The 24,678-nt window shown below is 36.5% G+C and overlaps 2 protein-coding genes across 2 annotated transcripts in view; one reads left to right on the top strand and one right to left on the bottom strand.

Moving 5' to 3' along the window:
• The first annotated feature begins 3,888 nt into the window (after positions 1-3,888).
• Positions 3,889-23,819, top strand: Myo31DF (Unconventional myosin ID). The gene is made up of 12 exons (XM_090160220.1): positions 3,889-4,311; positions 13,073-13,281; positions 14,725-14,984; positions 15,673-15,822; positions 15,907-16,659; positions 18,427-18,572; positions 18,638-18,937; positions 19,009-19,213; positions 20,088-20,456; positions 21,443-21,658; positions 21,723-21,874; positions 22,311-23,819. Exons 1-12 carry the CDS (start codon positions 4,223-4,225, stop codon positions 22,474-22,476), a joined length of 3,015 nt encoding a protein of 1,004 aa, XP_090016346.1. The 5' UTR covers positions 3,889-4,222; the 3' UTR covers positions 22,477-23,819.
• The window catches only part of LOC149925872 (integrin alpha-PS2-like), a 78,267-nt gene continuing 77,355 nt past the window's right edge, over positions 23,767-24,678 (bottom strand). Inside the window, exon 27 of the mRNA XM_090160219.1 lies at positions 23,767-24,640. Within this exon, the coding sequence (XP_090016345.1) occupies positions 24,542-24,640 (99 nt within the window). The 3' untranslated portion in view covers positions 23,767-24,541. The remainder of the gene's footprint in view (positions 24,641-24,678) is intronic.

The raw sequence follows: 24,678 nt of genomic DNA on the forward strand, positions 1-24,678 counted from the left end.
TGTTTTTGTCCCAGAGAGCTTCAAAGTCTGGAAGTAGGTTGCAACAAGCGCTAAACCAAGCAGCAAGGAAACGCGAACATCAAGGTTTGGGTTTGTGTGATAGGTAAAAAAGCACTTTGTAAACAAATCGAGGTTAACCAGCGTAAAAAAGTAAACTTAAACAAAACAGTAATTAAAGTCCCTGCTGCTTTGTTTTGAATTGTTGCGGCCTACTTCCAGGGGCTAGTAGGCCACACTTTGAAGCTCTCTGGCGCTCTTTTAACTCATCGTAGGAAAATGGGACAAAAACAGGCATACTAAATAATCAGCTAGGCTAATACCCTTGGCCTAAGTCATCAAGCGACTTTTGAAGCCATTAATTCAGGTTAAGTTAAAAGGAATTAAGGAACCACCTATGGACTGCATTGTAAAGGATTATATAATTAGTGAATAAGTAGATTAGTCCATTATGAAAAGGGATAATAAAGCTAAACCCTAAACAAATTTGAAGAAATTTAAAAACTTACTAATAGCTCGTACCGATAGGTCTTCGAGCGAACGAAAAGGTGCGAAACTCGGACCAAATAGATCTTCGAGTGAAAAACTAAATTAAACTAAATTAAATTAAATTAAATAGCCAGAAATTCCAACGGTAGACCGGTTTCGTCCTATTTGGGACTCGTCAATAACCGAGTTACAACGCGTAGGAGAGTGGTGGCAACAAGTTTTTATGGAAGGGGAAACCGAAGAACTCGAGGGAAAACCCCTTAAACCAGTGAGGAGAGAACTTGCAAACTCTACGCGGAAGGAGTTGTTCCGAGTTTTCACCCAGTGCCACAAGCTGGGATCGAACCCCGCTCCTCTCGCTGCGAGGCGAAAGTGCTAACCACTCCTTTAAATCTTCGCATAACCTTTTGAAAAACCCTGTATTTGATTTATATAATCGTTAATAAAACCAATATACTAGTGGTAATTGATATATTATTTAAATCATCGAAAGGAGGTAATTAAGGAGGAAGCTTACAGCGCAACGGGTTGGGGTCCTTCTTGGTCTTGAAAAGGAACGGAGCCACCGTGGCGATGTTGAGGAATCTTTTTATTAAACTGCGTCGATTATCGGAGTTCATCGTTGAGTTTCGTATTTTCTTTATCGATTTTGGTCGGTAAATATTTAATGTTTTTCGAAGCGATTGGGCGGGATTCGGTTCCGAGTCTTAAATTGTTTCTGCCCAGTTTGCTGTGGTCAATATAATTGACCCTTTCCTGTAACTACGCGTACTGCGCGGTTTCTATGGAGACCTCCCTAACTAGTTTAACCCAATTTTTACATTGTCAACCGACACCCCCCGTTCGCCCCGCCCCGGTGAAATGCGTGTCTTCTAATATAATTACACTTTCTCATACGCTGCTGGTCAACATTGGCTCCCCATAAGTAACGTAATACTTATAAGTATAACACTGAACGGTTAGCTTTTTCGATGGTCTGACGTCAAAAGTAAATGAACCGAAGTTATCAGACTGCTATACTCTCCATGTTGGAGGCGTTTTCCTTATGAAGTTACATTTTGACCTCGAATTTGAAATTTTGCGCGCTCCTAGGCCAAAAAAATACGTTTTTGTTTTTATGAAACCATTTTTTATACATAGAAATAGCTATACCCACAATTCCCAAGTGCAATTTATCGCGTCAAAAGACGGGGATGGAAATTAGCTTTTATATTGACTCGATTTTCTCATCATTTTCATAAGGAAAACGACCTCCGATTCTTACCGCTATCTCGATAACTTCGGTACATTTACTTCTGCTGACGTTGATTGTTAGTTTTCTTTTATAAATTTATGTTAGCATATGTAACATAATAACTCGGAAGTATGCCTTAAAGGTGTTTTCTTTAATGAACCCTTGCTCACGGGATATGACCTAAAGTACGCCCCATCCAACTCCATGACGAAAAACGCGTCATCCACCTGTCAATCTGTATTTTAGCTCGTGCCTCGCGATCACCAAATTTTGTTTCCATGGTTACCTTTTAAATAGCGCAATGAATATCAGTATTTTCCATTTACAGTCCCCTAATTGTATCTTCCGTGTGAAACAAAGTTTCATTTGGTGTTTTCCGTGGAAAGAAAGCGTTGGAGAAGGCTAGCAGGCTTATTGGCTTTTTTACACTCGACGGAAAAGCTACCGCCATCTATCCTTGGAGAAGGGAAGTATTCTGGAGTGGAAAATCCCATAGCGGTAATAAGAACGTCCTTTCCCGCCTATTGCTGTTAGAATTACCCAGACTACCCCGGTTTTTGGTCGGACGTCAGCTTTATCTGCCATCATTCTGGCTTGATGACGTCCGACCAAAAAGAGCATGATGGGAATTTTACAAAGCCGCAGGTGGCGCCCGACTTTTCCACTCCAGAATACTTTTCTCCTCCAAGATCTATCTACGTTTTTATACAAAACCTGAAAGAACAAAACAGAAAAAGGGTGCATCGTCCATCGTTGCCTAGTCTTCTAAGTGGTCGATCTCAATAGCAGCATTCAGTAAATCTTTAGCATTGGAAAGTATAGGAACTTACACACTTTTGTTTATTATGTCACTTTTGTACATATGTTGTCAGGTTAGGCGAAAAATAGAGCAAACGCTTGTTTAAATTTGAAATTCCCAATTAACTACTTTTAGAAACGAAGGGGATGGTTATATTATCAGTTTTTTGTACCATTTTAATAATTTTTCGTTATTTTACCAACTTTAACGTTAGCGTTTAAATTTCAAAAACCAAAAATGATAAATAACTGAAAAACTTTTGTTTTGAAAATTTTAAAATTTATATGGAACATTCCTCGTGCAGGGGAACATTTACTAGTGTAAAATTGAATGACCTTGAAACGTGTCGTCAAGGTCATTCAGAAACTATCTCGAGATCCGATGGGTTTACGGATTTGGTTCCAATTAGAAAGTTGCTGCTCGCCATATTATTAGTTCAAATAACTTTGATTTGACCAAATTTGACCAATCAGAAGCCGATAAATTTAAGGTTAATGAATTCAGCGTTTGATAATAAAATAATCTGATTAGTTTTAATGTGACTAAATCAAATATATAATCAATGATGCCACCGTCGGCTACGATACACGCTTGAGTTCGTTTAACGACGGAGCTCATAGTGTTGTTCAACATTTCAATTGAAATGTCACCGGAAGGCATTAATTATTCTTTCTCGCAAAAGTTAAATTTTTCGGCTTCTGATTGGTCAAATTGGGTGAAAACAAAGTTATTTGAACTAATAATATGGCGAGTAACAACTTTCTAATTGGAACCAAATCCGTAAACCCATCGGTTCTCGAGATAGTTTTTGACTGACCTTGACGACATGGTTCAAGGTCATTAAATTTTACACTAAGAAATGTGCCCATGCATGAGGAATGTTCCATAGCAATTTGAAATTTAAAAAAATAAACGTTTTTCAGTTATTTATTTTTTTCGTTTTTTAGTGGACAACCTGTATTTGGTCATTGTCATACTTAAATTTAATGTTACTTATGATATCCCCTCAAGAACCAAAACAAAACTTTACTTCTACCCCGTAAACCATTGATTTGTGCAATGTTTCTATCGCGTTTCAATAGAAGTTTATGAGTCTTTTACTGAAGCAAGAGCTATATTTGTTATTCGGAAAAAGTGTCTATCGAAAAAAAGCGGGTAAATATTTGTTATTATAGTACGAGGATTGACATGTAGATGGCGATACCGGCATTGAAAAAAATTGAAATTTTGCTCTACAGAGATCGAGGGCTATTACGTAAAACAAGCCGGGGGATCGCCCGTAAAACTTTCGAAGCGTTTTTTGGCTTTCAATTTTGTCATTTTATACCTTAATGTAAAATAAATTAGAAATTTAAAAATCTTTAACGGTTATTCTCAGATTTCAATCGATTGGAACTCGTTGGAAGGGGAGTGTTTTCAAAATAAAGGACCATCTTCAAAGAAGCGTGAAGTTTTTCGGAGAAGGTCCCTTTGTGAGTCAGTCAAGTTATTTCGCGTCTCCCCTTTACCCCCCTACCGTCAAAAAGTACCGGTGAAGGAAGGAAAGTTTACCCACGCGAGACCTAAACTCAGACCGCGCGGTATTATGAGTAGCGGATAGACATTTTATCAGACCGATGGTGTTCTCCTTTTGTTTGCCAAACAAAAAGTCGCTAATTTAAGAACTTGTCAAGTGCGGCGTAATTAACGTTCCTCTATCAGTCATGGCGGCGTTCGACGATGTTGGAATCGGCGATTTCGTCCTATTGGAGGACATAAATATGAATTCCCTAATGGATAACTTACGAGTCAGGTACCGTAGAAATTTCATTCGACCGAGGCTCAAAAATTGGGCGTGTACGCGCGGAAGATCTCTTCATCCGTTAACCTTTGAACCCTGCGGGTCAACACGTGTTAAATCTTTGTTGACGATTTAGAAAATAGGGTTAGCGTTTGGTATTTTAATATTAAGTTTTATGGTGAAAGTGAGTTGGTCATTATGGCGTTGGGAGCAAAAAATGTAAATATGGGTTTGTAAAGTAGGTTGATTAGGCGCGGTTTTTCGTTTCCAATCCTTAAGGGGTTTTAAAACGAACTATCACTAACAACAAAGATAAAAAATGTAAAGGTTTTTTTCTGTCGCGTCACTGTAATACGTATCTACATTCAATTCGCAGTTTGTTCCTGAATTAAATGAGCATAGATTCACCGTATTTAAAAAATTGGAATGTATAAACAGATCAGCTTATTCTGTATTTAATTAATACGTACTAGCTTCGAATTGTAGAAAATCGAGTTTTTGTCAAACCCGACACGATGTTTTGAACGACAATAAAAAAATACCAAATCTGGTTGACTTAAATCGGCAATTTATGTAGGTCGAAAATTAATAGCACTACATTTAATTATTAACGCCAATTGATTGGCAAATTTCGCCTTATCGATTAAACGAAAAGGTTAATAAAGCATAAACCTCATTTCTTTCGGTGGTAATATTGGTTTTTTGATAACTTGTCAAATAGTATGTAGGTTAATCTAATGTACGGCTTCGGACAATCGAGATAACATAGGCGCTATATTAGAAATCATAGGAATACCTTTACCTTCGAAAATTAACGCTTTTTTATCGAATTTTTATGTCAACGAAAATAGTATCTCCTTTTTTATGTATATATTTAGAATTTTATGTAAAATATTATTTCTGGTTTCCATAAAGATTTATTTTTAGAATAACGGTTTGCTAAAAATAAATCTTTTAAATTGTTTGTGATAATTCAATATATTTTTACTCTCTGTAAGGTGGAAAGTCAATTAGAATTCGTATTTATTGGTAATAATTGAAAAATAAAATTTTATATTTAGTTATTTACTTTTGTTACGAATTGTTAAGTTTTTATTTTTAACCAGAAGAAAATTTACTTTCGTTGCGAATTGTTATTTTTTTTCTACCGTTTGTGGGTCAGTTAGGGGGTGGAAATTTCTTTGGATTTTTTTTGCGGGAGGGGTTACCTAACTTTAGGGGGGGGGGTGGTGCGTTTTAAACTCAGTCTAGCGAGTAATAAAGGGGTTTTTTAGCAGAAGGCGTGAACGATTGAAAATGTCCAAATTAATTGATATCCTCGGAATAGGCTACGGGAGGATTTAGTTGTGTTTACTCCGTATAATTGACAAGTCCTATAATTTTAGCTTGTCTCTGTTGCGTTCTAATAATTTTTTGGACGTGTTTTATGAACTAACCTAGTTACATCCGATTTTTGTTGTTTTTTTAAGAACACTCTTCATATATGTATATGAACAAAAGTATATAAGTATAATATAAGTAACTATCTCAGGGTTTCGAAGTGGTATTTAACAGGAAGTCAGGGAAAGGTCAGGGAATTTAAAAATGGGCCTAAAAAGTCAGGGAACAGTCGGGGAATTTAAAAATGGGCCTAAAACGTCAGGGAATTTAAAAATGGGCCTAAAAAGTCAGGGAACAGTCGGGGAATTTAAAAATGGGCCTAAAAAGTCAGGGAAAAGTCGAGGAATTTAAAAATGGGCCTAAAAAGTCAGGGAACAGTCGGGGAATTTAAAAATGGGCCTAAAAAGTCAGGGAAAGGTCAGGGAATTTTAAGAATTTGTATGTCGTCAGGGAATTCAATTTTATCTTGACACTTTTTGAAGGTAATTTTACTCTAGATCTAGGACTAATTCTATGATTATAATTTATTTCCTTGAAAGTTTTCAACATTGCGATAACCTTTTTACTGAAATATTAGTCCATTTTAATTTATTAAAATGGATCTGATAAAAGTAAAGTATAAAATAAAAAAATTTGGCCTTAAACCTTAAAAAGTCAGGGAAAATCTCTTAAAATGGCCAGGGAAAACAGGGAATAGTCAGGAAATTTGAATCTGAAATTTTTGTGGCAACCCTGTAAATAACGTTATGGGAAAAGTGGTAAACCTACTTTTATTGAGATAAACCCTAAGATTTAGAACAGAATTGAGTAATGAAAGTTGATTTTTTTTTATTTCATATTATTATACAATGTAAATCAATATTTACCAATGGTATCCGCAATATTTGGAAAAAGTAGTATTTTTGGAACACTGATATAAAAGTGAGGTATGATATTTTTGTTACCATGGTAACGAGTTTATGACGGCCATGACATTAAGACGCCCATGGTGGTCACGTGGTTATTTTCCAAACAGGATCGTGCGGTATTTCGCCTCGTGATCTGTGACTTAGAATAACACCATGGCAGCTGTTTTAAGGCGATACTTACCTATGATGTATGTCTAGTAGGCGTACTTACTTATCTGGCAAAATATTTATTATATACTTATGATATAAGTTTTTTTTTTTTTTTTACGAGAGCGACTTTTGAAACTAAACAGATTTCCTAATGAAATTGATATTTTAAAATATTTTTTATTAAGTCTGAACTAGAAATTATATTTATTTATATTTATAAAAATCAGAGACCGGTTTTGCAATAATTTAGCATTCCTCCAATAAAATAATATCGAAAACTATTTTAAAAATAGTACCGTGTTTTCGAGAAGAGAATTTCAACAAAGCCATAAACCTTTCCCTCCGCAGCCCGCAGCGAATTGACGCGCCGGTTCTTAACCTTTGATTTTAATTTTCCCAACAAACGTAACGTACTTACCCCCGTCTACCGGTCCGACCCTCTTCCCAGAATTTTACACCCGATTAAACCACTATTAGAGGCTCTCAAATATTTGGCAATTTCAATCCCTCTTTAGCGTCCTTACAGGGTTCGTATAGACCTGGAAATATCAGGGAATTAGATTAGAAAGGTCAAGGGAAATACAGCGGAGTTGGCTGGTTTAAACCAAGTGATATTTACAAAAAAAACATGTTGTTTTTAATTAACTAAATATTATTCCAAAATGTTTGTACATTTTCTTAACGAAATGATTACATTTCTAAAACATTTACAAGGTGACCATATTTCCTATAGTTTCAATACCTTCCTATAAATTCGTTAGGTTTTCTCATGTAGTATAACCCGAAAATATTCCGTCATCCTGTACCCTTCTTCATCCTATATGTGGTTGGATTTTTTTTAAATCGGATTTTTATTGATTTTGATCTTCTTATGGTTTTATGACCGTTTTTCTTGACAAAATGATAAATAATTTGTGAACTAAAACTGAAATTATTCTTCATAAAATTTAATTATAAACTTAATTTAATTGAGTTTATAAATTTTAAAATTTTGTTCCATGGTACTTTTAATTAAAGGTTTAAAAAAACTGCTACTTCATAGAGTTTAAAAATCTCATTTATTTACAATGCAGGTTGCGTATTTTATCATCATTTAACTATAGTATTACACACCTAATATAATTAACTTCAATTTAATTTTTAATTTTAATATTTTACATCAGCTAGCTAATTTATAAATAATCCAACAATAATAAATAATAATCAAGGTTGGAATTTTTATTTTAAATAAAAATCAAATCAATATACTTATTTAAATTGTTAAGAAATCAATATATAATCCAATGGTTCTTTTAGGAAAATTTGTTTCTATAGATAATATAATCTTATTTTTAAGGAAATCTAAATGAAATTGTTATTTAATATATTATTTTGCCCAGATTTGCTTTGAATTACAATGAGATATTCCTGAAATTGTTATTTAATTTAATGATTTTTAAAAAAACAATTCAAATCAACCAACCCTGATAATAATAATAATAATAATTACCTAGAATGCATATTTTTGAAAACAAGAATGGAAATATACAAGACGAGCTACCTTATTTAGAAATGGAAATGATCTGATTAGCCTATCTAACGAGGCATTTGGATATATTTAAATGAGCGTGTCGACATCGTGATTAGTCAGACTTCGCTTGCTGAGAAAATAAGAAAAAGCCTTCCCCAGCCACTGAACGAATATTATCATTCGACTCCTGTTAATTGGCAGTTTTGTTGTAGGCCGTGGATTGGGTACAGTCTGCGTATGGTGCCCGCTTCTAGTTTTTGGGTTGCTCGCGTATGCGGTGCTACCGGACGGATTATTTTTATTCCATTCGAAGTAGGAAGTGCGATGTTATCAGTCGACTAAATTTACGTTCCTTAAGGAAGACGGTATGACGTCACTATGGAACTATCCCCCCCCCCCCGGTTTGAATTAATTTAGTACGGTTGAAATAATAGTGGTATGACGCGTCGGTATCACGCAATGTTTTCTAAGGTCAAGCGGAGAAGTCAGCATTTGCTTTTTGGCCCGTCAATTTGGTTTGACTTGGGAAAAATCTGTTACGCTTTCGGCTCTACCGAAGACGTAAACACGCTAACGTTGTATTTTTAAGTTACCCGAGTCGCTTTGCAGTAGAGGGAAAGGCTACCATAAGTCCTTGACGTTCAATCAGGTCAAAATCAGTTGTCAGTAGTAGCGAAGGCGGCGATCGCGTAAAGCGCACGGTGTAGATATAACCTTAAACCCGCTTTTGCAAGCGCCGTAGAGTACTTTTACCTACTACAATACAGTCTGATAGTTCGTTCTTCGATGACAAGTGATCCGCCGCGTATTTTCATAAGAAAATGGGACGTCTTTTATCCCACGCAATTCTTAGGAAATTTATCGTATGGAAATTTACGAGAGGCTATATTTCACGATGAGAGTAACAATTTACCCTTCGAAAAATGACTATGTCGAGATGATGTTGAGAGCTGCACCTATATGTCGGCCTATTTTCCTAATATCGTTATCGGCCAATATCGACCGATACCGCTATTAAGAAAATATTTTCAGAAAAACATTTAAAAATAAGAAAATTCTCGATTACCTAACTAATGCTATTTGATTTGATTGGCCGCACCACGTACGCCAGACTTCAGAAGCTAGATCATGCCTTTTTTTTAGACAGGGGGTTACGAGTGCACGAGTGTAAGCAAATAAAAAACAACTATATTCGATTTGTGATAGAAAATAGGTATCATGTAAAATTAAATGAAAATTTATAATAAAATGGTATGACAGTGTACTGAACCGTCTTTTACAAAGATTTGATCATGTACACTACTGTTATGATAGACAACTTTGTTCATATCGACCACGAAAAAATTTATTTAACGCAGGGCCCCCAGAGGTCCTATAATTCCTATAAAATCCTATAATTTTGGTATTTTGCCCATTTCAAATCCCGCCACTCAATGAATTGCTAGATTTAGCTATAGGATCAATTCTATACAAAGTTAATTTGCTAGATTTAGCTATAGGATCAATTCTATACAAAGTTAATTTGCTAGATTTAGCTATAGGATCAATTCTATATAAAGTTAAATTGCTAGATTTAGCTATAGGATCAATTCCTATAAAAAGTTAAATTGCTAGATTTAGCTATAGGATCAATTCCTATAAAAAGTTAAATTGCTAGATTTAGCTATAGGATCAATTCCTATAAAAAGTTAAATTGCTAGATTTAGCTATAGGATCAATTCCTATAAAAAGTTAAATTGCTAGATTTAGCTATAGGATCAATTCCTATACAGTCATTCTAGGCTATATTTTTGTTATTGTTAACATGGTTAGCTACTAGTTCATTTTTGTGATAAAATGATTAAATAGTTTCTATTTTTTAAGTGAAAATCAAAGATTTATTTCACTAGATATAGATTTTGTTTTTTAATGCATAAAGTTCGTAAATAAAATAGCATATATGGTCCTATATAATCCTATAATTTAAAAAAGTTATCTAAAGTCCTATATTTCAAGAAATATAATCCTATTTTTCTATTTAAAATTGAAGATTCGAGTGGCGGCCCTGAAATAAATGTAAACTGAAAAGTTTTTATTTCATTTTTATTTAACGTTTTTGCGATGAAAATCTTGACGTGGGTGTGTGATGAGGTTTCGAGTTTCTCCGAACGTTGACGTAAACTTCTATATTCGTTACCGGAAGAGTTCTAAAATGTAAAAGTTAACATGTACACCGAATTATAACTCCCGTAACACTGCTAACGCTAGTTTTCTAAATGACAGTTTTTTTAGTCTTGCATTACATCTTATCAAGTTTCCCAATGATTCTATAATTTCCTGTAATTCTAACAGGGTTGCCACAGCTCAGGGAAAAGTCAGGGGAATTTTTGAAAAGGCCTAAAAAGTCGGGGGAATGTTTTAGAAAGAGGCCTAAAAAGTCGGGAATTTTTTAGAAAAAGGCCTAAAAAGTCGGGAATTTTTTAGAAAAAGGACTAAAAAGTCGGGAATTTTTTAGAAAAAGGACTAAAAAGTCGAAATTTTTTTTAAAAAGGACTAAAACGTCGGGGGAATTTTTTAAAAAGGACTAAAACGTCGGGGGAATTTTTTAAAAAGGACTAAAAAGTCGGGGGAATTTTTTAAAAAGGACTAAAAAGTCGGGGGAATTTTTTAAAAAGGACTAAAAAGTCGGGGGAATTTTTTAAAAAGGACTAAAAAGTCGGGGGAATTTTTTAAAAAGGACTAAAAAGTCGGAGGAATTTTTTAAAAAGGACTAAAAAGTCGGGGGAATTTTTTAAAAAAAACTAAAAAGTCGGGGGAATTATTTAAAAAGGACTAAAAAGTCGGGGGAATTTGAAAAGAGGCCTAAAAAGTCTGGGGATTGTTTAAAAAAGGCTTTGAAAATTAGAAAATATAATTGGAGATAGAAAATATTTTGAAAGTGATCATATCACTAAAATAATAAGTTAAAAATTTTAAAAGTTAATTTAAAAAGGTCATCGAAGGAAAAATCAAGATTTGAAGCTGGCAACACCGGTCAATATGGATCTATAAAATTACAATTAAATTTTGTATGCTATATTTAAATGCAGTAGTAGTTGGTTGAAACCTTTTAGGTAAAAGTAAGGATTCGTTATATCAGAAGCATATATTAATATCTCGGAGATAAGTGTACGGTTACAAACGGTTGCCAGTTTCCCCCCCCCCCCCCTGTGGTTTAAGGGGGTTTTCCCCGAGTTCTTCGGTTTCCCCTTCTATAAAAATTTGTTGAGGTTAACGGTAATAGTGAGTGTAGGGTGCTGTTGTCTCGCGTGGAATGAAAGGCTGGCCACCACCCTCCTACGCATTGTAACCCGGCCACCTGAATTAAAGGCTTTAAAAGTCGCTTGATGACTTAGGCCTGAGGTGGTGCCTTGGGTATTAGCCTAACTGATTATTAGATATTAGATTGATAATTTTATGTCAGTTTTGGATCCGTTACCGTATAGTTTGGTTTTGGATAGAATACTTCTTATTTCTTCAAATACATTATCAAATTTCTTCAAAGCTTTTTTTATTTTTAAAGAAAATCTTCAACTCCGTTATTTAAGAGAATGCCGTAAGATAAATGGATGGACTTTTTGTTAAATAACTAATAACACTTCCAATTTAGGTCCTTAATTTTTTTATAAAAATTATTTAAAATTTGTATAGCCACACTTGATATGGTTATATTACTTATTACAGTTTCAACACTTCTAAACGCTTAACCACTCGTATTTTTCAATTTGCTTATTTTGCAACAGAGATACGAATGAAACTACAGCCTGATGAAAGATAGTCCCCTAACCCCATCTGGTGGCAGAAAACGTGACTAAACATTCAATTTCCGTTTAAGAGATTTTATTATGCTGGTTATATACGGAAGAAAACACTAATCGAGATATTCAAATCTGTATTTTACTTTTAATTTATCTTGATTTTTATATTTGTTGATAAATTTGGTATTCTGAAAATTTATTGGTGTTAATCCTATAATTCCCTTATGTCAAAATAGGTCTATTTCAGATATTACCAATTGTAATAGTAATATCAAGAATCCAGAGGTCCTATAATTCCTATAAAATCCTATATTTTCAAAAATGTGCTATACCATCCTTTATATTTGGCAAAATTCCCAAAAAGTCCTATCAAATCCTATAATTTTAATATTTTGCCCATTTCAAATCCCACCAGTCACATTATCAGTTAAATTGCTAGATTTTGTTATAGGATAAATTCCTATGCAAAGTCATTATAGTCTATAGTTTTGTTATTATACTAGTATATTTTGGTGATAAAATGGTTAAAAAGTACCTATTTTTAAGTGAAAATCAAAGATTTATTTAACTAAATATACCCTAGACTTTTGTTTTTAAATGCATAAAGTTAGTAAATAAAATGGCATATATAGTCCTATAAAATCCTATATTTTTGAAAACAATAGTCGTGTAAAGTTTAATCCTACTTGACGATTTGAGTGGGGACCGTGTCATGGTCTCTGCGAATCGTCTTAACATAGTTTAGGGACAGTACACGACCTGGATAGCCTGGAAAAGTCAGGGAATTGGGAAATGGCCCTAAAAAATCAGGGAAATAAAATTTTTGAAAGATTTATTAAAAAATACATATGAAATATTTGGCAAATATTTTACCTCAAACCTTTGATTCTTTGTACAAAATTGGCCAGGGAAAAGGTCAGGGTTATTCCGAAAATGTCGTCATCCTCCCTGCAGTATAAATCAATACATTATCGTGAATATTTGGACTGACGAAAGCTTTCGGTGATAGTGGCACACATTTTCAATATTTTGTAATCCATTTGTGACAGGTATAAAGGTGGCAAAATCTACACGTACATCGGCGAAGTATGCGTGTCAGTCAACCCGTATCGCACCATGAACATCTACGGACAGGAGTACGTCAACGACTACCGGGGGAGGGAAATCTTTGAGAGGCCCCCCCACATTTTCGCCATCGCCGACGCCGCCTACAAATCCATGAAACGGAATGCGCGAGACAGCTGCATCGTCATTTCCGGTAAAGACGCGCTATGTTCTCGGTTCACTTGAATACGTTCTTGTATTGGCGGATACTCTAAAAACTTGTGTTAGGCCTAACGGAGACTTTTATTGTTGACGCGAAAACTTGTGTGTTAGGCCTAACGGAGACTTTTATTGTTGACGCGAAAACTTGTGTTAGGCCTAACGGAGACTTTTATTGTTGCGAGACAGCTGCATCGTCATTTCCGGTAAAGACGCGCTATGTTCTCGGTTCACTTGAATACGTTCTTGTATTGGCGGATACTCTATTAAACAAATATTTTATGAAAAAACTATAAAAAATAAGAAAATTCTAGATTAATTATTGATAATATTGGATTTGAGTGGGCGCGCCACGGACGCCAGACTTCAGAAGCTAGATCATACCTTTTATACACAGGGGGTTACGAGTGTAAACCAATAAAAAACCACGATATTCGATTTTCGATAGAAAATATGTCAAGTCAAATGAAAATAAACATATTCGGATATGCTCTTGCAAACCTTTTTAATAAAAAATTATAATAAAATGGTATGACATTGCGCTGAAACGTCTTTTACAATAATTTGATCATAAGCACTACCGTAAGTAACATAATAACAATAAGTATGACAATTAACGAGATTTACAACCAAACTGATTTTCATAGTTATTGCGTAATCAAGATGTTTTCTCGGCACAGAGCCCTCTAGTGTCTAAAATACGCGAGACTTCCGCTAAGCCGAAATATCTGGTTTCGATAGATAGGCGGAATATTAGGCTCAAATAATAAAAATTAAAAAAGTTTTTCTCGGCTCCACGAGCTCATGTTTTTTATCACGCGTGACTCGCACGCGGGCTTCAAAACTAAGCCAAAGCCCCTCGCGACTCCAGAACGTGCTCTCCGATATTAGGCTTAAATTTTTATCAAAACGTAGTCATCCAAAACGGAAAGTCGCGAGTCCAAGTCACAGCTTGAAGAGTATCAATGCCGAAAAAAGGTTCGGTTAGAAAGTTAGCATTAAAGCAATAGGAAGTGTCATACTTATTGTTTTATGTTACTTATGACACTACTGTTTTGATAGATAACTTTGTTTATATCGGTGCATCCCTATTCTTGACATATTTTACAAGGGAGAAGATTCTTTCACAGGGGTAACGCCATTGGAGGTTCGATTTGTAAATACCAAAATCGTAGCAGATGGCGCCACAAATCTCAAAAGTAGAAATTTTCAAGGAGACCATTAAAAAATTAATTTTTTCGTACTTATGTAGAATTTTTTATTAAGTGGAACATTTATTTATAGATTTACATATTTAGTTCGATCTTAGAAATATATTGCTATCAAAACATAAATATTGGCGCCCTCTGCCGTAAATAAATGCATTTAAATCGAACCTTGAATGGCTACTTCGTCACTAATTTGTTTCGGTCGCTTTAATTTCTATCGAAACCAACAGGCGAGAGTGGGTCCGGCAAAACCGAAGCTTCCAAAATTATCATGAGGTACATCGCCGCTATCACCAACGTCAGCGGTCAACAAGAAATTGAAAGGGTCAAGAACGTGCTGCTTCAGTCCAATTGCATCTTGGAGGCGTTCGGAAACGCCAAGACTAACAGGAATGACAATTCTAGTCGTTTTGGAAAGTACATGGACATTAATTTCGATTTCAAAGGCGACCCTCTGGGAGGACATATCCAGAATTATTTATTGGAAAAGGTATTTTTGGTTTCGATCGTTTGAAAAAAAATTAAATAGTTTTTTTCTCTCGATCGTCTAAAATTTTTCTTTAATGATTTGAAAACATTTCCGATTGTTTGGAAAAAATTCGATCGTTTGAAATTTGTTATCGATCGTTTGAATATTTTTATCGATCGTTTGAATATTTTTATCGATCGTTTGAATATTTTTATCGATCGTTTGAATATTTTTATCGATCGTTTGAATATTTTTATCGATCGTTTGAATATTTTTATCGATCGTTTGAATATTTTTATCGATCGTTTGAATATTTTTATCGATCGTTGAATATTTGTATCGATCGTTGAATATTTGTATCGATCGTTTGAATACTTGTATCGATCGTTTGAATACTTGTATCGATCGTTTGAATACTTGTATCGATCGTTTGAATACTTGTATCGATCGTTTGAATACTTGTATCGATCGTTTGAATACTTGTATCGATCGATTGAATATTTGTATCGATCGATTGAATATTTGTATCGATCGATTGAATATTTGTATCGATCGATTGAATATTTGTATCAATAGTTTGAAGTTTGTTATCGATCGTTTGAATATTTGTATCGATCGTTTGAAGTTTGTTATCGATCGTTTGAATATTTTTATCGATCGTTTGAATATTTTTATCGATCGTTTGAAAAATTCCCTTTTCTAATCTTAGTCTAGAGTAGTAGCTCAACAAAAGGGCGAACGCAACTTTCATTCGTTTTATCAACTATTCTACGGCTGCACCGACTCTCAGTTGTCGAAATTTAAGCTGAAGAAGGACCCCATGTCTTATAACTATACCAAACAGGGTGGCAATCCTAAGGTAAAGACGATTTTGCTCGCTTTCGAGGCGTGTAATTAAGCGCGAAGCGGCGGAACTAATCTAATTTCCCGCTCTTATCAATAGGTGGATTCGATCAATGACAAGACCGATTACAAGGCAGTTTGCTCCGCCATGAAAGTGCTCGGCTTCAGCAACGAACAGTCGGAGTCTCTCTGGAAAATCGTGGCCGCCGTGGTGACCTTGGGGGATATGGAATTCCTAACCGACAATGACGAGACCAAGATCAAAGACAAGAAACTACTTCAAAACCTGAGCCAGCTTTTGGGGGTGACCGTGGACGCGCTGGAGAAGACGTTGTGCCAAAGGGTCATCGCCGCCGGAGGAGAGGTCATGCAGAAAGGGCACACCACCGAGCAGGCAGTCTACGGGCGCGACGCCTTCGCCAAGGCCATTTACGAGCACATGTTCTCGTGGATCGTGGAGCGCATCAACAAAGCCATCGAGGTGCGCCCCAACGGACGCGGCCCGGGGAAGAACACGGTCATCGGCGTGCTGGACATTTACGGCTTCGAGATCTTCGACGACAATAGCTTCGAGCAGTTCTGCATCAACTACTGCAACGAGAAACTGCAGCAACTCTTCATCGAGTTGGTCCTCAAACAGGAACAGGAAGAGTACCAGAGGGAAGGCATCGCCTGGCAGAAGATAGAGTACTTCAACAACGCCATCATTTGCACCCTGGTGGACGAACCTCACAAAGGCGTCATCGCCATCCTGGACGAAGCTTGCCTCAACGTCGGAAAAGTAACTGACCAACTTCTTCTCGAAACCATGAACAAGAAACTAGCCAATCACAAGCACTATACCAGTCGAATGGTAAGTAGTTTAGCTAATAGACGCTTCAACAATACTCATTCAGCGATTCTGTAGCAAAAATTAGTATATAGGACCATGTGGTTCTCGTAAGGGCAAGTTCGACGCGAAAACTTGGGTTAGGCCTAACGGAGACTTTTATTGTTGACGCGAAAATTTGTGTTAGGCCTAACGGAGACTTTTATTGTTGACGCGAAAACTTGTGTTAGGCCTAACGGAGTTGTTGACGCTAAAAACTTTGTTAGGCCTAACCACTGTTTTGAAATGACGTTTTAGCGCGCGACACCTGTCTTGGGCACACAGCCTTCTTTGCGTGCTTTTTTGACCATAACATGTCTAGGTATTTTCACGCGCAAAATGAATTTTAAAAGCCGTTAATTTTGAAAACTTAAGACTAGCCTTAAGGACCAAATTTCGTTCATAAAATGAATGTCGAACCATAGATAGGACAATCATTATTTACAAAACGCGTTTACTCAACGTAACTCTCGACTAAAAACCAAAAATGTAAAATTACGTCGCATACTTTTAAGGAATTTTAAGAGGAACGAATACCGAACCACCAAACCAGCCGGATATTGTATCCCTTCGCTATCCCCGCAAGTGGAGGGTTACGTTGAGGAGACCACAATTTAAATACGGGGAAAGTATGGGAAGAACTGTACTGGATAACCTTTTGTCTATGGTCGAGCCTTGTCAGGGTTCGTACACGACCTAAAAAACCAGGAAAAGTCAGAATTTGAAAATTACCCCAAAAGGTCAGGAAATTTGAAAATGATTCCAAGATGTCAGGGAAACGTGAGGTAATCTGATTTCAAAAGGTCAGGAAAAAGTAGTGGAATTTGAAAATGGTCTAAAAAAGTAAGGAAATTTTAAAATGACTCCAAAAACCAATCAGGCAAATAAATTTTCAATAAAATACATCATAAATATTTTTAGATTTAACTTCATTTATTCTACAAAAATGGTCAGGGAAAATTGGGCAATTTGGTAGGACTGTGCGAGTAGTGGTTTTATGCAATCGAGTCGGGTTTCGAGTATTAATAAATTTTTCATCGGGTAGTCCACTCGGGTAATATTTTGATGGAGTCGGGTTGTCGAGTGTTCGATTATTTCAAAATTTTCCTTCTTCGAGTAGTCAAGTAGTCAAGAAAAATCCGTTCGGGTACTCGAGTAGTTAGAAAAATCGTGCGGGTACTTGATTAATCGACGAGCTCTTCGGGTAGTCGAGTAATTAAGAAAAATTTAAAATAGTCTACTGGTTACTACTTAAATGGATGTTTGTTAGTTAATAACTAACAAGTTATAAAAGATAAAAAATAATTAACAAGACCTAGATAGGCCTTAAACGACGGCTCGAGACCGGGACCTAGATAGGCCTTAATTATATATTTTTATTGACGAGTGGTCGATTACCCGAATATGGTCGGCGAAAGAGTATTCGAGTACCGGATTAAGGCAAATTCCTGATACTCGATAATCGACGAGTATTTCAAATTTTCTTGTTCGAGTTCGAGTATCTAACCTAAAAAATCGTCGGGTACTCGATGCTGATCGAGTACTCGCACAGCCCTACAATTTCGTCAGGGAAAACCTGGTAATGTCAGGGAATTTAATTCCGGAAATGTTGTACGAACCCTGCTAGTTGACTTCATTTGGCTTCTAGCCAGCCTAAACGAGCACCCGACCAACTGAAAATATTGTGTCCAGTGATTTCCGACTTGGCTACTACTAACTATCTCTTGATTCCTGAATTGGTTTTAATTGTAGCTATCAACGACCGACAAATCGTTGGAACATCATCGAGATTTCCGAATTCAACATTACGCCGGCAACGTGACTTACTCCGTCGTCGGATTCCTCGACAAGAACAAGGACACCCTCTTCCAAGACTTCAAAAGATTGCTTTTCAATAGGTTGGCGTCTTGGCTATCTTCCCCAAAGTGTCGTTTTTTTATAAGAAATTGTCTTTCGAATTCAGCTCGGATTCGCTGATCAGCGAGATGTGGCCGGAGGGTGCGAAACACGTCTCCGCGGTGACCAAGAGGCCGTTGACCGCCGGAACTCTCTTCAAGAACTCGATGGTGGCTTTGGTTCAGAACTTGTCCTTAAAAGAGCCGTACTACGTCCGTTGCATCAAACCCAACGAATTGAAATCTCCGTCCATGTTCGATGACGAACGCACCCAGCACCAAGTCAGCTACTTGGGCCTTTTGGAGAACATTCGCGTCAGGAGGGCCGGATTCGCCTACAGGCAGACTTACGACAGGTTTCTCAGAAGGTAAATCAAGACTCTTACTCGTTCAATTGCGGTTAATTGTCCTAATTCGATACTTCGCTCGCAATGTGTAGGTACAAAATGATATCCAAGTATACTTGGCCGAATTATCGTGGCTCCGACAAAGATGGTTGCCAAATACTTATCGACGAGAAGGATTTCACGGACGACGTCAAATACGGGAAAACCAAGATCTTCATTCGCTCTCCGAAAACGGTTTCCAAGCTTGAACAATTAAGGGCTGATTTGATACCTGGAATTACCACGTTTTTGCAAAAAGTAAATGACGCGATTTTGATCAATGTTTATAGATATATTGGGACCTAGCTAGGCCTTAAGCGACGGCTCGGGACCGGGATCTACCTAGGCCTTAAGCGACGGCTCGGGACCCTGACCTAGCTAGGCCTTAAGCGACGGCTCGGGACCCTGACCTAGCTAGGCCTTAAGCGACGGCTCGGGACCCTGACCTAACTAGGCCTTAAGCGACGGCTCGGGACCCTGACCTAGCTAGGCCTTAAGCGACGGCTCGGGACCCTGACCTAGCTAGGCCTTAAGCGACGGCTCGGGACCCTGACCTAGCTAGGCCTTAAGCGACGGCTCGGGACCCTGACCTAGCTAGGCCTTAAGCGACGGCTCGGGACCCTGACCTAGCTAGGCCTTAAGCGACGGCTCGGGACCCTGACCTAGCTAGGCCTTAAGCGACGGCTCGGGACCCTGACCTAGCTAGGCCTTAAGCGACGGCTCGGGACCCTGACCTAGCTAGGCCTTAAGCGACGGCTCGGGACCCTGACCTAGCTAGGCCTTAAACGACGGCTCGGGACCCTGGCCTAGCTAGGCCTTAAGCGACGGCTCGGGACCCTGGCCTAGCTAGGCCTTAAGCGACGGCTCGGGACCCTGACCTAGCTAGGCCTTAAGCGACGGCTCGGGACCCTGACCTAGCTAGGCCTTAAGCGACGGCTCGGGACCCTGACCTAGCTAGGCCTTAAACGACGGCTCGGGACCCTGACCTAGCTAGGCCTTAAACGACGGCTCGGGACCCTGACCTAGCTAGGCCTTAAACGACGGCTCGGGACCCTGACCTAGCTAGGCCTTAAACGACGGCTCGGGACCTAGCCAGTCCATAAATATAAATTGACCTAATTCTCCTTGTTAGATGTGGCGAGGTGCTATAGCCAGGATGCGTTACCGCAAGATGAAGGCCGTCCGTACCATCATGTTCCATTACAGACGCTACAAGATCTACTCGTACATCTGCCAGCTGCAGAAGGCCTTCAAGAACGTCAAGAACATGAAGGATTACGGGAAATCCGTGGCGTGGCCCATCCCGCCGTTCGCCATGAAGAATTCCGTCGCCAACTTGAAGAAGATTCACGACAGGTGGAGGGGCTACATGGTCCTGCGCAAAATCCCCCGCGATGAATGGCCCCAGCTGCAACTCAAAGTCACGGCTGCGGACGCTCTCAACGGACGCCGCCAAGACGTGGGCCTCAAGAGGAAGTGGGAAGGCAATTACTTAGCTCTGGTAGGATCACATTCTTTTCGTAATCTTTCACGTTTTCCAGTTATTAGTGATGGGTTCAAACCGGTATCTTGATATTACTGATTAATCGGTTTGCTTATTTATAAGTTAGATTTTTACCGATTAAGCGGTTGTACTTATTAGTTAGATTTTTACTGATTTATTTGCTTAATGTTTTCCAGTTTAAAATGGATAAGAGATAAGATTACCGATATCGTGACTACTACCGATTGATCGATTCGTGGCCATATTACGAATTTTTTCCGATTAATCTATTCGCGTTCTAATTTCGAATGTTTTCCAATTAATCGATTCGCGTCCATATTACGAATTTTTTCCGATTAATTGATTTGCGTCCATATTTGGGTTTTTTACGCGTAATCGATTCACGTCCATATTACGGATTTTTACCGGTTCATCTGGAAAATAGTTTCCAGTTTAAATTAGTGATGGGTGCAAACCCGTAAGATATATAGATATCCTACCAATAACGTTTAGTGTCTAAATTAGTTTTTACCGTTTATTTCTGAAAACTACTGATACCCAATTATGTAAAAACCTATTTTATCACAGGTGATAAAAGCAACCTTAAATTTTGACATATCTAACGTCGGCCACTTTGTAAAATTTTTCGGTTAAAAATCTGTACATAATCGGTTACGCAAGTTTATAAATTTATGTCGGTTAAGAAATGAAGAAAAATTGGTAGGTAATCGGTTAATAATGGTGTTATATAGGGTAGTAATCGGTTTAAAATGAAGAAACATCGGAAGGCAATAGTTTATAAGTTGAGAATAAACTCTGTAGGTATTCAGTTAAAATTAAGAAAAAACTCTGGTAATCGGTTAAGAATGAAGAAATATCACCAAAAATGGTAGGAAAAATAGGTAATCGATTAAAAATTTGCTATATCTGTAATGGGTATCGGGTAAACCCTAAAATCTGTATCAGTCAACACCAGTTTTAATTTTGCTTTAACCTATTTCAAGAGTGCGGAAAACGACAACACTGCCCCGTTTTTATCGTCATGCAACTCGTTGAAGTCCAAGGACAGATTCCAAAAAGTGCACTTTTCGAGTTTTGTCAAGAAAGTGAACAAGTTCAACAAATGTTCCGACCGCACTCTACTAGTGACTGAGAAACATATTTATAAATTGGATTCCAAAACGTTCAAACCTTTGAAATCAGCCATTCCCATTGCGGATGTGAGTTGACACTTTGTGCGTCACATAAATTAACACGTATTGACATTTAATTGTTGAATTACAGTTAACAGGTCTCAGCGTCAGTCCAGGTCCAGATGACCAACTTATTGTCCTTCATCTGAGAGGCGGAAATGATTTAGTCCTGGCCCTTAATGCCAGGAAACCGGAAACCAGGGTTGGAGAACTAATTGGTGTTCTCGTTAGGCTGTGGCATATGTAAGTTGTTTGATTTTTCATTCATTTTTAAGGACCTAGCCAGCATTTCAAATTTTACTTCAATTTTACCAATAATGTATTTATTTATGCTTACGAAGAATGTCTATGTTTAGATGATTTTTAACGTTGCTCCCAATCCCTCTCATGCTCTAACAGTAAGCTCCGTCCCCCTAAACAAATTAAGTTCCATGACACTGTAACGCGATTGAAACGCACCCTACAGTACAAATACATTTTTATTTACCCTACATTAATAAACCTTAAAGAAAAAAATATCTAGGAATGTCAGCTTCGCTTTGCTTCAGTTTAGGGCCACAGAGTCCTCTTCTGTACCCCGTGATAAGATTCCACTTATCATAATTTAGCATTTCTCAAACAATATTTCTGAGGCCCTTGTAATATTAATTTTTCTGTTAATGTAATTCTTTAATTTCAGCTCCCAGAAACGTGATTTAAGGGTGATTGTCAGCCCGCAATTGCAATGCATGCTGGGTAACAAACCAAGACCTTTAATAGTAGAGATCAACAACAATACAACATATCCACTCTTCAAAAAGAACGGCAATGTCATATCCTTGGTTTGGCCAGGACAAAGCAGCTAGGTTTTTTCTGTCGTTACTTAAAAGTTTAAATTGTCCATTTTTGAAATGGACCTACTTTTTTCGATAGTTTATAAAAAGGGTATATGACTGTAATAGTTAAAACTATATGAAAACGCTGTGAAAAAGCAGTATTTTTACATCTTTATAGAAACCATGTGCCTAAAGTTTCAAGACAAATATTTTTTATTGTAATGATAATTTAATAACAAAGCCTCTTTAGTATGTAAAAAATTTTAAATGTGACAAAATTGAATGTCCTGTATAATTGTTAAAGGTGCAACAAACAGTTTTGAATTTAACAAACGGGAACAAAGTAATTGACTTAAATCGCAGTATTTTCTTAATGAATTTATTATTAGGATCGTGATACTTAATTTCTTTATTTTTTAATTTAGCTTGGTGCTCTTACCATTTGCGGTTTCGCGTTGAAAGTTTGTAGTTTTAGAGAAAGATTGTGAATAGAAAAATTTGATTCGTGTTGCTTAATTAAAGTTGACTTTTTAAATTATGCAAAAACTCGCTCTTTTCTAATTGCAAAAATATTGAAATTATCGTGACGATAATTTTGTTAAAATAATGTCCCTAGTCAAATATTAAAGTGCTAATAGAAAAATTGTGAGTTTTATGCAGAGTTCTGTGCATTTATTAGGCCGATTGGATTTTAATGAAAAAAATATTACGTTAATTACCTCTATGCAGCGTTATTTGCGAATATTAATATTATGACACTTTAGAAAATTCTAAAAGCATCTGTTTGATAGACGCATAATAATGTCTTAAGAAACCAAACAACATGAAATATTTTCATGAATTTAAACTGTTTTTCATGAAGACTGTATTTAAATATTTTTAATAAGACTTAAAGTGCCATTTTAACTATCTTCTTTAATGGAAGACATAACGTAAATCAGTGTCATAAGCAATTTATTGGGAGTTGGTTGGTTAGCTATTTTTCTACGTATTTTACAATGTTACTACTTTTTTGTGTAAAATACGTAAAAAAAAAATTTTGATGTAATGTAGGTGAATACACGTTCCAATGTGTTGTTTTTCTCCTCGCTTGTTGATATGATTGAATTAAGCCCTCTGACCTTGTAAACCTAAATGTTGAATTTTACGCGCACTCTCTATATATTAAAACCAATGAGACTGATGGGTTATCATAGACTAAATGTTTTCCAATTCCTCTACTTTAGTAGAACGTAAATAAAAAAACCCGAATGAAGTTTTTGTAACATAGTTTATAAACTCTATTTTTTGACTTTCCAAGTAAGATAAACGAAAACTTTTTATTTATATCTGTATTTCTTGTATTTTACAATAAATACAAATTTTTGGTGAAATGTACGTTTTTCTTAATACATGGCCAAATATTTTTCTTACAAATTTAATTTAAATATTGAGCATTTTTTTTGAAAATATTTTTCTCTAGGGGTCTTTTGATTAAAAAATGATCAATTTTTTTCTTTTTGAAGGCACTCTTTGTTGGTTTTATATTTGAAAGGGGAAAACACGAAAAAGCTGTACAAATAATATTATCGGACAATTTTTGACATTTAAAAAGTTCAAATAACTCGGGAAAACAAATTATCAAACCTACGAAGAAGGTCCTAAAATTAAATAACAATTTTAGACCGAACACTTAATGTATAACCCTGTTATTTAATTGTTAACCCCCCATTAGCTACCTATTACAAATCTATATTAATTTGGTTAGTTTTCAAAATAAATACTGACTTTTTTCCGTTCTTTTCTTTAAACGGATGGAACAGTCTTAACAAATTTAATTTCTTTCAAGACACGAGAAAATTAGAAATTGAATTAATTTGATAAAATTATGGTTGATTAATTCTTTTAAAAATTCCAAACTTATGTTACAATTAAAATGTTTATTCATAATTTTATACGGCAGTGTCATTTAGCGTACTGCTATCTCCCACAACGGCAAGTTTTTGCAAGCGTGTAAAAAACACAACCTCAGTTTGAAATTTTAACTGAATACCTCTGAAATTCCATGTTGCAAACCAATATTATTAAAGTCAAATATCGTGTACAACTGCCACTTCTATAAGGCCTCGTCACCACTCGCTAACTTATAGCCATTTTTCTCCGGCCTATGCAATGGTTCTTCGTCTTGCGGGCGCTTCCTCTTAAAGAATCCCAACTGGAAAACATACAATAAGTTTAAAATATCTTAGTTTT

Source organism: Leiobunum rupestre, chromosome 10 (genome assembly GCF_980474605.1).
Source record: "Leiobunum rupestre chromosome 10, qqLeiRupe1.1.hap1, whole genome shotgun sequence".
Classification (NCBI taxonomy): Eukaryota; Metazoa; Arthropoda; class Arachnida; order Opiliones; family Sclerosomatidae; genus Leiobunum; species Leiobunum rupestre.